The sequence below is a fragment of the Asterias rubens genome, chromosome 12 (assembly GCF_902459465.1).
Source record: "Asterias rubens chromosome 12, eAstRub1.3, whole genome shotgun sequence".
Lineage (NCBI taxonomy): Eukaryota > Metazoa > Echinodermata > Asteroidea > Forcipulatida > Asteriidae > Asterias > Asterias rubens.
The window spans coordinates 16131823-16150111 of record NC_047073.1 but is presented as its reverse complement, the minus strand read 5'-3'; the positions used below and the strand labels follow the sequence as shown (position 1 = coordinate 16150111).

The 18289-nt window shown below is 37.1% G+C and overlaps 1 protein-coding gene across 4 annotated transcripts in view; it reads left to right on the top strand.

The window, feature by feature from the left end:
• Positions 1-18289, top strand: part of LOC117297445 (AP-3 complex subunit delta-1-like) — a 38728-nt gene that overhangs the window by 5786 nt on the left and 14653 nt on the right. For 2 of the 4 annotated variants that reach the window (XM_033780483.1, XM_033780480.1), the window contains exons 3-15: positions 1401-1562; positions 3645-3752; positions 5051-5116; positions 5443-5506; positions 5891-6030; positions 6552-6625; positions 8116-8165; positions 11038-11087; positions 14928-14976; positions 15542-15687; positions 16479-16627; positions 16997-17123; positions 17529-17711. In XM_033780483.1, coding sequence (XP_033636374.1) covers positions 1401-1562; positions 3645-3752; positions 5051-5116; positions 5443-5506; positions 5891-6030; positions 6552-6625; positions 8116-8165; positions 11038-11087; positions 14928-14976; positions 15542-15687; positions 16479-16627; positions 16997-17123; positions 17529-17711 — 1368 coding nt within the window. Of the gene's footprint in view, positions 1-1400; positions 1563-2756; positions 2865-3644; positions 3753-5050; positions 5117-5442; positions 5507-5890; positions 6031-6551; positions 6626-8115; positions 8166-11037; positions 11088-14927; positions 14977-15541; positions 15688-16478; positions 16628-16996; positions 17124-17528; positions 17712-18289 lie in introns of all 4 variants that reach the window. The other 2 variants (XM_033780482.1, XM_033780481.1) reach the window with 2 other exon arrangements.

Genomic DNA, 18289 nt, shown 5'->3' with positions numbered 1-18289 from the left:
CTTGAGGTCTCGAAATCAACCGTCTAAATGTACACAACTTCGTGTGACAAGGGTGTTTTTTTCTTTCATTATTATCTCACAAGTTCAATGACCAATTGAGCTCAAATTTTCACAGGTTTGTTATTTTATGCCTATGTTGAGATACACCAACTGTGAAGGCTAGTCTTTGACAATTACCAATAGTGTCCACTGCCTTTAAATAATCCGGCATGAACTTTTCAACTGGTCAGCTGATTCCTCTGTTTTGAAATACATATTATAATGCTGCAAAGAAATTTAAAAGCTATTAGAAAAGGAGACAAATATTCCTTTGTTGCATGTACATGTTAACTCACAGTAGATTCAGGTTGGAGAAATTCAATTAGCAGTTGACATATTGAATTATGCACATGGTAGGACTGCGTTTGATGTTTAACTATTGATTTTAAACTACAAGGGTCTGTTGGGATACGTGTGCATGTACATGTACATGTACCATCGCATGTATAATGATACAGTAGTGAATGCATGGTACTTCCCCCCCCCCATACAAAAATGTTTAATGAATATGTTGATTGTAGTGTGCCAGTACACTTTACTTATAAAAATAATTATATGCGCCATCTATCTAGTGTACGAGACCCTATTCCAAGGCGCAGGACAAAAAAACAAAACATATACAACAAAAGAGAAATATAGAATACAATGAAAACTATACAATAAATAATCTAAGTCAAGACATGTAACGAGCTACATGTAAGTGTGTGTGGATTTAAATAAATGAGTTTGGCATGAGTCACTTGTGTATGAACATATTGATACAAAACAAGAACAGACATTGCGTTTCATTTCATTATAAAAGCATGTCATTTTTTTAATTATCCTGTTTCATCTACTTTATTTAAACACAGGGCTCCATTTTTACGCTGGAACGCTGGCCCAAGGCCAGTGATATTATCCCCGGGGGGTAGTTTCATAACCTCATGACTTGACAAGTCTTGTGTTTTTCCATTGAATGATTATACCTAATATACATGTACATGTAACTGAGTAATACCTTTACAGAAAGAAATTATTTCCAAATGTTGACTTTGAGTTTGGTATACAATTCTATGAGTATCAATATTTCACATACCAATTTAACAAATGAGAAAAATGTTCGCCTCGCGCTTGTTCAAATATGTAGTTTTTGAGAAATGAGTAATGTCACGTATTTTCATGACATTGTTTTACTCATTTCTCAAAAACTACAGCACCTCAGCAACTAATATTTTAAGGTATGCTTTCTACCGTCGTTATCTTCAAACGGTGTAAGTTTAATGTAAATCTGTGGACATTGTGTTTACAAAAAGTACCCAAATCCTTTAAACAAAACGATTATCCCACATTCAAATTTTCTCCTTGTCACTCTCCGACTGCAGTTACAAATGTTGGGCTACGACATCAGCTGGGCAGCTTTTAACATCATCGAAGTAATGAGCTCGTCCAAGTTCACCTTTAAGAGAATCGGATATCTGGCTTCCTCACAGAGTTTCCATGAAGGAACTGATGTCCTCATGCTCACCACTAACATGATCAGAAAGGTTAGTCTCGTTCAAATTTCATTTAATTTTGAAAACAGGCAGCACAATTAGCCTTTTTTAATTATGGTGGACACTCTAGGAGTCCACTGTTTGGTTTGGGTGTACTACAGACAAGTTTAAACCTAAAGCCCGTTTCATGGATTCGTACTTCAGTTGTGAACGCAAATCCAATGTGAATTTTTGCGTCACATGGCTGTTTTCGCAGTAAATGTTTCGGAGGAGTTGAGCACAAGTTATCTCAATGTGAAATTTGTTGCGAGTTTGTGACGTCAAAATTTGTATAGCAAATCGCATTCCAGGCTTTACAGTGTCATAGTATTATGTGCACCATAACTCAGAATGGCTCATGAGATTGAAATCTTACACCTGGGCCTAATTCCACAAAATCTGGCTAAGCACAGAATAGTATTGCTTACTCAGAAACGGGTTACCAGCCAAAATAACATTAGGCCTAAAAAAAAATATGTTGGATTGCCCTATCCCGACCGACCGTAAAAGTAGCAAAATCTTGGTCGCGTTTAAAAAAAAAATTATTTTCATTTTTTTTCCCCCCTTTTTTTACTTCCGAATTTTGATTTCGAGGATATTTTATGCTTTCAAAATGGTAGATTTTACACAAATATTAGTTTTTTGGCCGACTACTTACGGTCGACAGTAATAATTATCCAGTGCAACAGTCGTGGTTTCAACGTTCAGACAAAAACGCAACGTACAAAATGTAGATCGATTTCCCTCACACGCACGGATAGGGTGAGCCTGTGTCACATATCACACCACACGCCTGTTTATCTGACGTCATGTTTTTACAGGGAACTAGTCGAACACTCCATTGAACAACAGAGGGCGCTGTTGCCAGTAATGCCCATATATGGTATCGCCTGTTTATTGAACGGACGAAAAACACGGTGAATGATATGACTCTTGGAAATTGTTTCTAAAGGAATTTGCCAAAATCTTTGATTGAAAAGGAGGTTTCTCAACAAACATTCATTTAGTCTGCATGTTTCAGATCTAAGATTAGTTCATGTGTATTTTCAAGCATTAAAGGACTCTTCAAGTAATTTCCATTTAATCAACTGTTTTACAGGCCATCAAATATGAACATTTGTATTTCCTTCTTTAAAAAAGGATTATTTTTCTCTTTGGCCCAATCTGTTCCATTTTGTGCAACTTCCTTACGAGTAATTTTCACAGGATTTGGGCAGCAAACAAATGTACGATACCGGCTGTGCACTGAGCAGTCTATCCTGTTTCTTGACCTCCGACATGGCCAGTGATCTGGCCAATGACATTATGGGGCTGGTAAGTGCAAAGGTCATGTCAAAGGTCACATTGTGTTGGTTTGTAGACACACAGATTTCTTTCCTTGCGATGTGTATTTAAGAATCGCTAACGTGTATCGGTAGAGTTTTGTTTTGTGGGTAGAGGTATGGCATAGGAAGAGTAGAAGCAAAACATGATCACAAACAGTGTATACGTATGGCAAGAATCTTAAACAAAATTGTTCAGCTCCCAAACTGATTCACAAACACACTTTCAGGGTTTACTCGTAGAAATAATAAAAAGTTGGCAAAATTTGCATTGTTTTTTTTCCTGATTGTTATGAACTATAATTGTGCTTGAACAACAACAAAATATTAAATTTTATTTATTTTAACTCTTAAAGAAACACAAGTTGACTGGGGCTTTCAAGGCTTTACAAAAGTACAAAAACTGTGAACAACCAGACACCTGCCAAAGATAAAACATATCCTTATAACCAAACAAAGTTCTCACAAAATCCTAAACTTCTTTGCTTCTACTCCTCATGCGTCATCCCTTTAGCACTTTCATCAGTGGTCAGTGGTCACTCTTGTGATTCGTACATTGTACCTTGTTGATTCTTTGTAGTACATGGCTTAGTAGCCTTTTTGTTTTTCCTTTTTTCGTTTTAATTTCTCTCTCCAACAACTTCATGGTCACGTATCCCCTCCGTCCGATCCCAACTTCAACCCTGTTGTCAACCTCCTCATCGCCATCACAACCACTACCCCGATGGTGATTTGTTTACGGTGTGTCTTGGGGTTATATGACACTGAGTAGGACATTAACAGTACCAACCAGTATGATGCCAGCGTGGCCATGAATGGTCTTGCATGTTTCACATCCCCCGATATCGCCAGAGATCTGGCTAACGACCTCATGTGTTTGGTAAGTTCAGTGGTTTTTTTTTTGTTCCATCATAGACTTTTTCGCAAATACCCATTGCACAAGGGCTACATGTTGCAGGCCTGATACTGCTCAGAGACAACGAAGGCAAGAGGCAACGAAGGCAATTGCCTCCATGCCCCCTGATCATTGCCTTGGTGCCCTTTTAAATGCTACAGTAGAAATAAAATAAAAAATTCATTGGGTGTCCTTTACCAACTTGGTGCCTATGCTCTGTAAAAACAAAGCATACAGGCCTGCTGTTGAATGAGGTCTAGCTAGTGATCAAACGTGATGGCTAGCTTGATAAGTTTGCACTTCATTCCATGCCTAACGAGTGTGTACCGAGTATTTGCGATAAAGTCTTGTTTTGATGTATTTTGTTTTGGAAATTTATTGCATCCAGCCAGGAATAATGCATGGGGGAGGTTTTTATAAAAAAAATGTTGGCTTCTCCGTCTAAAAAAAGACCCCTCCCCTGAAACCTCCCAAAAGACAATGTCTTTGCGGTAAGTTATGACTTTATTTGGAAGGTTTCAGTGGTTTGTTTTGATCTCAATTTTTTGCAAGTACCCTGCAAACTTTACAAAAAAAGATTGTCCTTTTATGAAGAGATTTAGCTCATTATACTGCACAATGGTACCCTGCAATTATGTGATATCAAGTATTAATTGCTATACCTTCAACATGGTTCATTTGCTGGATACCAGGCACTGTTGTAACGATCACTGTTTGCCATGTTGCTCATATAATTCATAATGATATGTCATTGTGCAAGTGTACCTATTCATTTTTTTTGTTTTAGTTTCTAAATACAAATGAATGTAATTGAGTAGAGAATGTTTAAAATTAGAATGTGTGCAATAGTACACTAACAATTAAGATCTCACAATAAGTTGTGTTCATGTAATGTGTTAAATTTGTTGTTGTTTTTTAGGCTGTAAAATCATCCATTAAAGACTAACTTGAACAAAAGTAATATTGGTTTGTTAAATAGAAGGGTTGGTGTTTAATGGTTAAAAACTTAACAAAATGATTTCATTGTGTGAAAAAAACACATCAATGTCATTTGGGGCATAAATGCCACTAAACACCTTGAATCAAAACAGCAATGTGACATCACACTACAGACTTGATCCAAACTAGACAAATACCTCCTGGGGAACAAATTGGTCAGCCACTATTAAAAGATTCAATAAAAACAAGCAAGTGAAGAATAAAAATGAAACAGATATTCCTGTTTGAGCATGAAATAGTTAGTCATAATACATTAACCATAATTTTATTTGAATTCCAAACAGATGGCTTCGACAAGACCGTATATACGGAAGAAGGCAGTTCTTCTTATGTACAAAATCTTTCTCAAGGTGAGTCAAGACTTCTTAAAAGTAAAGCATCGCCCAAAGTTTTGTTGAGTGGGCTTCTCACAAATGGGTAGTGAAAGCGAGGAGGTGGTGTGGGGGCACGGGTGGGGGGGGGGGGGGGAGGTTCAGTTATGGTTCCCATTAATGGTTGACCTTGGAGAGGTTTGTATCAGGCAGTAGACATGCAGCATTCATAATGCACTTTTAGTTTCATGCTTTGAGAGAAATGCAATTCTAAGCCTCCCTGATAAAGATTTGATAGATGGAAGTTTTTCATCAACACTCTTGGTTTATTAATCTTCCATGTTTTTTGTTGTCTTCCTTTTTAGTTCCCTGAAGCTTTGAGACCAGCCTTCCCAAGGTTGAAGGAGAAACTAGAGGACCCAGATCCAGGTACGCTTAGGAATAGATGCCGATGTTTAGAATTTGATGCAAAGTTGTTTTTTGAAGAAACAATTACTGGAGATAACAACCTCCAGCCAAATGTTGATAATATCTTTGTTCGGGGGTGCCATTCCGAAGCCATATAACCGTTGTGTAGCCAGAGATCATACCCAAGTTTACGTGATGGCCTGTTAAGTGGCAGCCAGGGGATCACCTTAAGGGGATGCAACTGTTCAAAACTTACCCATTCCGCATCCCTTATGGTTTATAACTTATTACTCTTTATTTTGATAGATTTTCTTTACTCAGTTCTCAGTTTTATGAAAATAGTCAATAACATAGAATTTACGTGGGAATTAATATCCAACACTTTCTTTTTGTATGTTATCGCAGGTGTTCAGTCAGCTGCAGTTAACGTCATCTGTGAACTGGCTCGTAAAAACCCTAAGAATTACCTATCACTAGCTCCATTGTTCTTCAAATTGATGACCAGCTCAACCAATAACTGGATGCTGATTAAGATCATTAAACTGGTAAGAAATTAGAAAGGCTGGAAGTATGTCTTAAGCCTGGTCCATACTTCCTGCGAATGAGAATTTGAAGGGGATTTTGGTTCTGGTTGGTTAGAGGGATCTTTTCCTGCCTTTCGTTCGCGTGGACCCTAGTTCGAATCCCATCTGAGACAGGAGATTTGCCTTTGGATCAGGTTTTCATCAGTCTACTTGATCGCCTGGGTTTTTCCTTTTGGGGGTTTTCCTCCAACCTATTAAATTGTAAAAATCATCATTACCTATTGGTCCTGTTATTGGTGCTTTGAAGTTTTGGCTACTTCAGGCTCTAAAACTGTGTAATTTTACCAAGGAATCTTTTGGTAGTCATTGTTTAAAGGAATTTCTTATGACAGAATCTAATATTTACAAAGCCGCCAAATGTCCCTGATATTACAGGACTCGCCAAAAGTATTGACAAATTTATTATGATTTCTTTAAATGTATGACTTATTATGTAGAAATTGTATCTTAGTAAACTGTTAAATTTATTATTTCTTTTGTAGTTTGGAGCTTTGACACCATTGGAGCCAAGATTAGGCAAGAAGCTTCTAGAACCATTAACTAACCTCATTCACAGGCAAGTAATTCGATTGGAACATTTACAAAACTTTGTCATTATATGAGTACTGTTTTAATCTGATCTTTTTACTTTTGTGCTTTTAGAAAATCAATAAGAATATCATTATGTAGCCTCAAAAACAGCCTTTCAAACCATATTAAGATGTAGTCTGAATATGTGACGTGGCACTCGGAGGCTCTTGAATAATACCAGAGAGTGACCTCTAGCCTAGGTCAATCCCTGTCCATAATCACCCTTCACCTGCATTCTTATGCAGACGACCAAAATGCAGCTGCCAAACGTCACCTCGGACCAATCAAAACACATCCAATTAAATCATTGTATCCAATTAAATCACTGTCCGAAAAGCAGGTACTTGTAGGGCCACTGATTTTCCGCGATCGCGGAAAACGGACGGAATTCGCGGAATCCGCCCTTTGAAACGGAAAACGGGATTTCAGAAAATTTGATTTTTTTTTTTTTTTTTTGACGCCAATACTACTGAAATTGCATTCTTTGTTAAGATTCTTTTTGTTTAACTAAAAAAGCATCAGAAATCAGACCATTAAAAAGTACGAGATCGTAACCGTGGATCATTTTGTTCTACTTCACACAATCCTCCATGTTTACACACATGATGTACACACGTTGTTAACATGGTTAAGCGAAGGGCATTATTCGCGGCACGTTTTTAACATTTTTTGTTCACCCAAATTGCATTTTCTCCCTCTCTTTTACCAACAATAATACACAAACTAGCTTACCTATGATCTATAAGAACACATACAATGTTTTTTTCATCTCGGAAAGGTCTAAAATAAAACCGTAAACTGTCAACATTCTGTCGCCAAAGCGAAAACAAAATGGCTGACATTTTGTTTGTGGATGGAGAACGGTCACGTCCATAGACTTGTTCCCAAGTCTTTGATCATGCTGAAACAGCGCCCTCTTGTGGATACACTCCTGTCATTAGCCTACAATGTGGCTGATGCAGAGAATCAACTGCAGTTTTAGACTTGGAATCAAGTCTATCACATCATGTGTATTGATACTGCAGTCACAGTGCAACCTTTTTACCCTGACTACATGTTTTTGTTTCATCGAACAGCAGTATACAAAATAATCCACATTACAATTATAATTATAAAAAAATTCAAGTATTTTTTTGAAATTTAGTATTTTTTTGAAATTTGTCAGTTCAAATGAACATTTTACGAAGTCAGTAGTGCAACTTATCTCAAATTGAATTTTATAAGTGTGTCCCTGGGTATTAAACAACCTTTTATCTAATTAAAAAAACATGAAACGGAATTTTTGTGCCTGAAACGGAATTCATGTTTTTGCCAAACGGAATTTGCACTTTTCTGAAACGGAAAATCAGTGGCCCTATACTTGTCTTTATCCTTATGCATTTCCAGGTTGCATTAGATGCAGTTTAATAGGACAAATCTTGACAAAATCTCACTTATGTCCGATTTACATTTGATGTTCTGTTTGTATGTTTACAGTACATCAGCGATGTCATTACTCTATGAATGCATCAACACAGTCATCTCAGGTAAGTCTTGAAGCTTGTACTTACTGTCAGTAAACGCAGAGCACCACCTAGAGTTTAGCCCTGGAGAGGTTATTTTCTAAGAATACAACCATCATTCAGTAATCACAATACACAAGTTGCTTTTGTGTTGAGAAAAACGCCTAAAGCCCGGTTCATACTTCCTGCGAATGCGATACAAATTTTGACGTCACAGGGCTGTTTTCGCCGCGAATGTTTTTGCTGGACTTGAGCACATCTCATCTGACGCCAATTATTTCAAGCAAATTTGTGACGTCAAAATTCGTTTCGCATTCGCAGGAAGTATAAACCGGCTTTAGAGTTTTTTAAACAAGTACCACAGAATGCCCGCTGAGAATTCTAAATATTTTGAAAGGGTTTCTAAAGATTAGTTTGAAAAATGTGAAAAGTTGTAGTTGTGCTGGTTGAAGACTTCTCTCCCTTGATCCATTGAGAAATCTGGCCTCTCCATGTCAAACACCAAGTGTTTCCAAGGTTTCCTATTTTGGTAGAGTGGTTTGAAGGTGGGTCTTTGATGCATAGAATCATCCAGTGCATTGTTAATGTTCTTAATTTGGCATGCAGTGTGTTGTGACGATGTTACACTGTTATGTTGTTGGACATAGACATTCATTTTTGTTTTCACATGTGGTTACTTGAGTAAAGACCCTTCTTAGGTGTCATCTTTTATTCACGTTTTAAAGACACTGGACACAGTAACTTCTTTCTCGAAAACTACGTTACTTCAGAGGAAGCTGTTTCTCACACTGTTTTATGCTATCAACCTCTCCCCATTACTCGTTACTAAGTAAGGTTTTATGCAAAAAATTATTTTGAGTAATTACCAATAGTGTCCACTGGCTTTAGAGACCAAGTATATGAATGTGAAGAATGTTATGATCTTGTGACTCGTGTCGTCATCAACACAAATAAAGAAACAAATTTACTCTTGAATGTACTTAGTACAGAGGAAACTTTCATTTTCAGGGTAAATTGCTGCACAAAATGGATCAGTGGCTACTAAAACAAGTCATCATTGCTACTCAATGTTAGTGTCCAGTGTGCACAAAACTTGTTCAGTCAAAATATTTTGTTGTTCGAAATCCTTGGAAAATCTTTCCCTTATAAACTTAGTTAAGCCATAGCTTTCATTGGTTTGATCTATGTCTACCTTATCTATTATTGCATGCATTTATGTCAAACTGAAATATTACCCTTGGTGTATACCCTTGGTTTATTACTTAATACAAAGGATGTTCATAGTGAAGTGCCATACAGCTACATGTAGATTGAATGCATTTCGTGTTGTGCACTGTCACAGAATATATCCATTCAGTATAATCTGGTCATTGTGTCACTCAGCTTGGCCTCATGAAAAGAAATAGTTCAGATTTTATCATGTGACTATATTTTGCGACAATGCACTCAAATGCATCCAATACTTGTACAATAGACTAGAGTACTTACTGAGACTGCATTGAAGCCATGTGGGCGCTTACAATATTATGTTGATTGTGAACAAACCTCCAAAATTTAAATTTTCAGTTTGTATGTTCTTGTGAGCAAGTCATGCAAACCCTCGCATGAACATGTGTCAGTTACAGGCATGATACAAATCCCCACTTCTGCCTAACTTCCTATTTGTTTGGCCCTTGAAAAATCAGAAAAATTGTAGTTAAATAACCTGAAAAGTCAACTAAAGCCTATTACATATTGGTCAACCCTTTGCACTTGATCAAAACTGTTCACTACATTCTTCAAAGGGCCAAATGTCATGCCTGTTAGTTTCAACATGATTGCATGTTCTGTGAGAACTAATTTATTTCCCTCAGTCACCCACAAGTCTCAAACATGTCTATGCCAAGTGTCTCCCATGTTGAATCAAGAGAGATCTGGCTCTAGTAAGCTTGGGCGATATCGCTTTATTTTATTCACGATATATCGCCGACAATATATCGCGATATTCGATATAATCGCGATTAATGAAATTTGACATCATCAGTCTTAAAACTCCAAGTGAAAGTTGTAGAAGAGACAGTCCTAGCATAAGAGAGGTGTTCTAATGACATATTCTTCTGGTTTTACTCCAAACCTATGGGGTGCAAGATGTCTCAGCTAGCAAATACATCGCAATATTTAATATCGCGATATATCGCGATATATCGCGATATATCGATATTTCGATTAAAACCAAATCCATCCGATATCGAAATCGTGTCCAAATTAATATCGCGATATTCGATAATATCGTGATATCGCCCAAGCTTAGGCCCTAGTCAATGTATACATGCATGATAGTTATATGTTTAGTATTAGTACGTTGAAAATGTGAAATTCTCTGTGTCCTTTGCAATTATGCCTCTTTAGCGGCCAGCTTGCGCATTCACTTTGGATTTGCATTGTTACAGAATTACAGTGAATGATTTCCCTTGTATAGCACAGAAAAATGATACCCAAAATGTATCTGTTGCCAGTCAGATATCATGTGCAACACAGTGTTAGCATTCAGTGTACAAAAAAACTTGTTTATTACAAATATTTTGCTATGAAAAATGTTGGATGAAGTTGAAAAATGTTGGATGAAGTTGAAAAATGTTGGATGAAGTTGAAAAATGTTGGATGAAGTTGAAAAATGTTGGATGTAGTTGAAAAATGTTGGATAAAGTTGAAAAATGTTGGATGAAGTTGAAAAATGTTGGAAGAAATTGAAAAATAAATACTTTTTCTTTGTCACCTACAAGGGAAATTCTCTATATTCCTACCATCTCTTGGGCTTCATTTGATCATCCGACTGAACGCTGCTCTTTTTTTCTCTCCCTGTTTTTTCTCTCCCCTCTTCTCCCGTTTCATTTTCTCTCTCTTTTATAACTTACAGTTTTGATTTCGTTATCTTCAGGAATGCCCGACCACTCAGCATCAATACAGGTATATACTCTCTCACCGACCTTGTGTCAACTCTGACCCATGACCCTTGTTCTCTTCCTGGAGGCGGGAATTTAATCAAGGAACGAGCTCAGGCCCAGGCCGTGACAGAGTTTGGTAGCTGGTTATTTGTCATTTTGTTTTTGTAGTGGTGTTGCAATAAGGTCTTTTTAACTTTAAAGGCTTGTTCATACTTCATGCAAATGCGAATGTGGATGATGCTTACGGCAAAATTACATTCGCTTCGGGGGCAAGTAGAGTTTGAACTGGTATAACTGGTCACACCCGGTGTTTCGCCAAAGTTGCATGGCAATAGTAAACTTACCTTAAAAATATGTAGACACTCTCTCATTTACATTCTGCATTGATCATATCATCTGAGAGACAGCTTTAGAGAGACTAGGTGCTAGTCAGTGTTTACATTGTTCTTAATGTTCAGAAGTTTGTAAACAATGGCAAATCTGGTGGGAGTTTGTAGGATTTTAAACTGTGCATGGTGTGAGTATATTCAGGTGAAGTTTGCAGTAGCACCATGTGAATATCTATTTTGAGTAGTGTAAGTTCTGAGAAGAACCGGTGGTTGACAACTCAACATCTTGATCAGTATGCTCTGATCGTCTGCAGAAGATGATCAGAGCATACTGATAAAAACGTCCAGTTCCACGATCAAGTCAAAACATTCAGTTGTCAACCACAGTTCTTTTCAATACCAACACTACTCAAAGAAATTAACGTATGTTGCTACCTCAAACTTTACCTGTTTATAGAGTTGCTTAAACAACAAATAATACTGAACAGTTTTCTGCTTAAGCAAAGATAAGCTTGATACCGTCTCAGATTGTACATGTTGAATTGTATTTTGGCTGGTTACCTTATTTTGGTAAGCATAATTTTTGCTTAAGCAGATCTATGAAACTGGGCCCTGGTATGTCTGCTGCCACCTAGTGTCTCTCTGTCTCCAATCAACTCATTCATTTAATTCTTAACATATTCACTTTAAGATTGTGTTGAACTGATCATTTCATGATGAATTCTTTGCTCATTCGCTCATTCTTAAAGATTCACCTCATTATCTAACAATTGCGACAATAATTTGTACCTTGGAGTTGATTCACAATTAACAGTTATTCCTCACTATTATTGCTAATACATTTTGTGGATTTCCAATGATCATTGGACCAATTTTTCTAACAAAAACTAGGTTTTGGTTTCTTTTGAAACTTTCTTATAGTTATACGAATGTTTGGAGCTCTAGGAGTGCCATAACATTTCTAATAATAATAATATATAAAACGGACATTTATATTGCGCAGTTACTCTACTGTGCATTACAAGGAATACAAAAAATGCTGAGAAAGAATGAAAAAAACAAAATACACAAACAGAGCAAGAATGAATTAAATGGGTGAAGTAAACAAATGTGTTTTTAACTTAGATTTAAATAAATTAAGTGAAGAAGACTGTCTAATGCAAGGTGTGAGATTGTTCCAAAGGTTTGGAGCGGTGTATAGAATTCAGATAAGAGGATAATTTATCGCACAATTTTAAAAAACAATGAAAGGTATCTTTTTGTTTATGTGCGAATGACTTCACACTTTTGTATGGAGCTGAAGGATTGCGAATGTAACTTATCCAGATAACAAAATGATTTATCTCGCATTTAAAAAAAAACGCGTTTTGGTTTATGTGGCTTCACACTTTTGTAATGGAGCTCTGGGAGTGCCATACAGTTTATCCAGATAACAAGTTAATTCATCTTGCATGAAAGCATGATGTTCCCTAAAGGACTATTAAGATCAGCTGGTTTCCTCAGAGTCTTGGTTTGTTTTATCAGGGAGCAGGAATGCCGCAGGTTGAATGACTCTTCCATGTCAGCCTCGCTACCATGGTCAGCCGTTGTTGTAGCCATGGTGGGAGGTGCCGGACGGGCCTGCCCAGAACTTACACATCTCGCCCAGCACTCTGAGCAAATTACACTTTTCTTTCAGCACAGATTTCCCCAAGATTGCACTTCAGCAATGATGGCCTATATCTAATCATGAATAATTTTGTAGCACCGCTCGCCCTTGGTGGACTAAATTGGATTTAGAGCCCACCACTTAAATTGGTCTAACTACAACACTAGTCAGCGTGCCGTGTATCAAAACCTCTCGTCACTTACTCATGGGAGGGTAACACTAATAATTAAACGCTGATTGGCTAACCAAAAGTGATTGATTGCGTGCTTGCTTGTTAAAAACTATCCAGCGCATGTAAAAATGCATGTATTTCAACACAATACATTTCAAATGAATCATGTTTGTATGTTGTCACCCTAAATTGCATACAGATGCACGTATGAGGGGGGGCCAGTTGCTCTATGACTTGATGTGTCTTTTGACAGCGCGTTCTATATACATGTAGTCTCTAACATAGAAATGATCAACCAAAGTATTAATTAAAATTTCATAAATATTTTGATATTTTAAGGTCATACTTCCAGGGGGTTATGATCGAGTCATACATTCTGGAAAAGAAAGAAAAATGGCGCGGCGAGATTGTACACTACTAGGAACAAGGTTGTGGGTAACCAAACCGAGGCTGGATGAGTCAATTAGTCTGGCTCCTTTTGGTTGTAATAAGAATTATTCATCATTGCTTTAGGTAGACGGGGAACGTGACAAAGGTGTTGGTTGCATGATACAGTTCTGTTTAGGACTCAGAGGTGATGGGTGCACCAAATAATGCATGAGTCATTCCCTTAGCAGAATTCAAAAACATACTGCAAAGTAGATGTTACAAAAGTAAATGACAGCACTTGACAAACTAATTTACTATTGAAATAGTTTGGAACAACTCAAAGAACAAGCGGTGGATTGCATCATTCTCCATTGTTTAGTATCTCTGAGAATTGCAGACTTTTGAAGCTGTATAATACATTTGCAAGGCAACCACAGGCTTGGTAATTCATCTTTAAATGGGCAAGGCCATTTTTCATTTTGCAATGGACACTTCCACTGGAAAACCTTGAAGGGGCACCAAGGCCAAGTCCAGGGGCAATGTAGGCCTTGGCCTGGGTAAAAACAGGGATGAGAATTTTCAGACTTCTATCTGAATCCAGACGGTTCATAGTTCACTGGTAAAAACAATCAAAAACTGTAATTTTCTTCAAATTTTACAAGAAATCCTGATGTTTGATCTACACGAACTTCCCTCGTGCTCTGGATACCGGTCCCAAAAGCTCACTGAAATCTATAACAACAGGGTCAGGGGTTACTAAAGGTCATCCTTTCAATGTACATGTGTACCTCCTAAGATCTGGATCCAAGTTGTACATTTTCATGTACACAGTGATAAACTGCACTTTCTCAATAAAGCCATTTGACCCTTTCGGTACAGAAAAAAAACCCAAAAAAGTTCACAGACTTACAAATAACTTACAGGGTTTACAGAAGGTAATGGTGAAAGACTTCTCTTGAAATATTATTCCATGAAATGCTTTACTTTTTGAAAAACATTAAAACAATATCAATTCTAAATATCGAAAATTACGAATTTGGTTCAAACACATGTCATGACACGGCGAAACATGCGGAAACAAGGGTGGGTTTTCCCGTTATTTTCTCCCGACTCCGATGACCGATTGAGCCTAAATTTTCACAGGTTTGTTATTTAATATAGAAGTTGTGATACACAAAGTGTGGGCTTTGGACATTACTGTTTACCGAAAGTGTCCAATAGCTTTAAATCGGTTTCCTTTTTGAGGAGTGACTAACACTTATGCCAATATATTTCAAGATGGCACACCAGATTCATGTTTTTTGTTTTTCCCTCTCTCTTTTTGCAATGTCTCTTTGTTTACAGCTGTGTGTTCAAAAGCTGCGCATTCTCATTGAAGACACAGATCAGAACCGTAAGTTGACAAGCTTTTTCTTGAGTCTATCCTATAATTTAGTTGCTTATTATATGGCACCCATAGCCTTCACTCAGTGCACTCAAGGTGCTCCAACATTCAGTATTTTCTTGCAAGATATGTGGGACTACTTTGAGATATGAGACTTGCTCCTTTAAAATAGTACCATGTAATGGTCTACAAATTGCTGTGGTGCAATATGCAGCCAATCAAACCAGGGCGAGCCCTTCTCTTTTCTTTTACGTGCATTACACACCACACGGGACCTACGGCTTTTTGTCCCATCTGCAGGATGAAGCAAGTATCACAACCGGGACTTGAACCCATACTCGGCTAATTAGAAACACCAGGTGCTCTTATCCTATGCTTTGAAGTTCCTCTGTTTTGAAGTTCCAGTGCTTTACCAACAGATAAGGACTGTTGACAGTCTCCATACTATGTCGGTTAGAAAAATTTTGGCATAGAATGTAGCATAGGATGTAAAGTTGTTTTTTTAAAGAGTGTAATTTTTCCAAGAAAGACTGCATTTATGTTATGTTTTTACATTTGCTATCCTCTTTTTTAGTTAAGTACCTGGGTCTACTAGCAATGGGTAAAATCTTGAAGACTCATCCTAAGTCTGTTCAGAGTCACAAGGATCTTATCTTAGACTGTCTGGATGATAAAGATGAATCCATCAGGCTCAGGGCGTTGGATCTGCTCTACGGCATGGTATGTAACAGGTTTCATTTTTACAGCTTAAAACCTTTTAAATTTAGGTGTGGCATTCTACCTACTCGCATCTGATTGCAGTTTTTTTTAGACAGTTTGGATGATTTTGTCGCCCCCAAAACATTTGAGTTTGAGAAACAAATCATGCATGAATCAATTCTCAGATATCTTGGGGTTGGTGCCTGTTTGTGAATGCTGCGACCAGAGATTTTGGTAGTACTCGCTGTCACCTCTCTCTCTAATTCCATATTTTTTTTAAATACAGTTTGTTGCAATTTTCTAAATAAGACATTTTATTCAGACAAAACTTTGATATGATTTTAGCTGTTGCAAACTGCTTACCAACCCAAAAGAACTGGTATAAATTTTAAAACTAGTTATTGGCATGTTGTTTCGACCCTAGCAGAGTCTCTCTCGATGACTAAAAGAATTATTTTACATGTGACTTTTACTGTATCTTTCTTTATAACTTTGCCTATAAATAAAGCATGACATTGACAACAAACAATCTATGACCCTATCTTAAATAAAGAAAGGGACAAGTAAAATCCTTTTGATCATTGAATTCAGTCTAAAACCCAGTTCATACTTCCTGTGAATGTGAATGCTATATGAAATATGACGTCACAAATTCGCAAAGACTCAACTCGCAGCAAAAGCAGCCATGGGATGTTAAAATTCGCTTTGAATTGGCTTTGCATTCGCAGGAAATAATATGCACCAGGTCTCAGGGGCCGAGTTTAACTTTGTTTTCCTTTCTTGATTTTCTTTAATGTGAAACATATCTACAGGTATCCAAGAAGAACTTGATGGAGATTGTGAAGAAGTTGATGATCCATGTGGATAGAGCAGAGGGATCTCAATACAGAGACGAGCTACTGGCTAAGATCATTCAGATCTGTAGTCAAAATAACTATCAGTACATTGTCAACTTTGAATGGTAGGTACTAGGGTTGGGACATTAAATGTCAATCATAATCCCCCCCCTAAAAAAAAAAAAAAAAAATTATATCTGTTTAAAGAGAGGTATAAGCACAAACTTAAGTTTCTACATCCAGGGCCTAATTTCTTAGAGTCGCTTAAGCACAAGAACTAGCTAAGCATAACAAAATTGTTACCAGCTAAAATACTATTTTAAATGTAGCATCAGTGAATGGTATCCTGCTTATTGTTGCTGAGCAGAAATTTGTTAAGTAATATTTTCTGCTTTTTAAAATTGGGCCTTGGTAAATCTTCTTCTTGGAAAATCAATCATGCATCAAACCTCAAAGTCTGTTCCTTCTTTTGACCCATTCATTTTGTTGTGTAGGTATGTGAGCATTCTAGTGGAGTTAACTAAGATTGAAGGAACAAAACATGGCCATCTTATTGCATCTCAGATGTTGGATGTAGCTATCCGAGTCAAGGCGATACGTTCCTTTGGAGTGCAACAAATGGTAAGTGTTCATGATGGAGTCACAAACTTATTATGAAACAATTTACTGATCCAATAAGCCCTATGTTACACAGCAATTACTAAGCGACCTCTCTTTGTCGCTCTGGGATCATTGTGGTACAGGTTTTGGGGTTGGCGTAGTTGTATCTTTCCTCTCCTTCCACGTCTGGGACCTGGTTCGAATCTCACTGAGGGCACTATGTGGATTGGGTTTTCAGTCCCTACCTGACTGCAGGGGTTTTTCCCTGAAATATTTCTCTCGGGTTTTCCTTTGGGGGAGTGCTGGTACGTTAATCTAGAGGTGGCTCTAGTCAATTTTTCTTTGTTTAATCCAAAATCATTAAAATTCTACCGAGTCAATTTATCTTGTGGTTTATTATTTGATTTTTCCTTTGCATCCACCCAGGCCTTACTTCTTGAGAACTCCAGTCTCTTAGTGGGTTCGTCAGCCCAGAATAATGGCATCTGTGAGGTGCTCTACGCAGCAGCTTGGATTGTTGGAGAGTTCTCAGAGTTCTTACTAGAGCCTCGGGTAACGTTGGAGGCTATGTTGAGGCAGAGGGTTACTAGTCTACCTGGTCATATACAGGTCAGTAGTAAATACATTATTGGTTTATTAAAGGATTTGGGTACTGTTTGTAACACAAAACACAATGTCCACAGGAAAACAAACATAAACCCCAGAAGGAAAGATTTTGTTTTAAATTGGTAACATAAAACATTAAAATAAAAATACATTCAGTGTTAAAAACTGGAGAACAATCATTAAAATAAAAAAACATTCAGTGTTAAAAACTGGAGAACAATCATTAATAATAATAAAGGTCACTAAGACATTAAAAACAGCATCAATTATTTACTTAAAAAAGGAAATATTAACACAGGTTGCACTTAAATCAAATATGTTTGCTAAATGACAGCTCAACATAAACAGGTATTATAAAGTAAATCAATATTTCATTTACTGCGTCTCTTTGGTACTCCTTGCCTGGTGAATGTACAATTGTATCTCTCCATGTTACAAATTCCTCTGTGTTATTAGAGGAAATTAATACTTTGAGATATTTTCATCTTTAATGCTTTTCTTCTTGTGGCTTTATAAAAACCATTAAAACCTACATTGTCTGTTGCTTCCTTACTCTTTTGCACTAAGCAAAGTCACACATA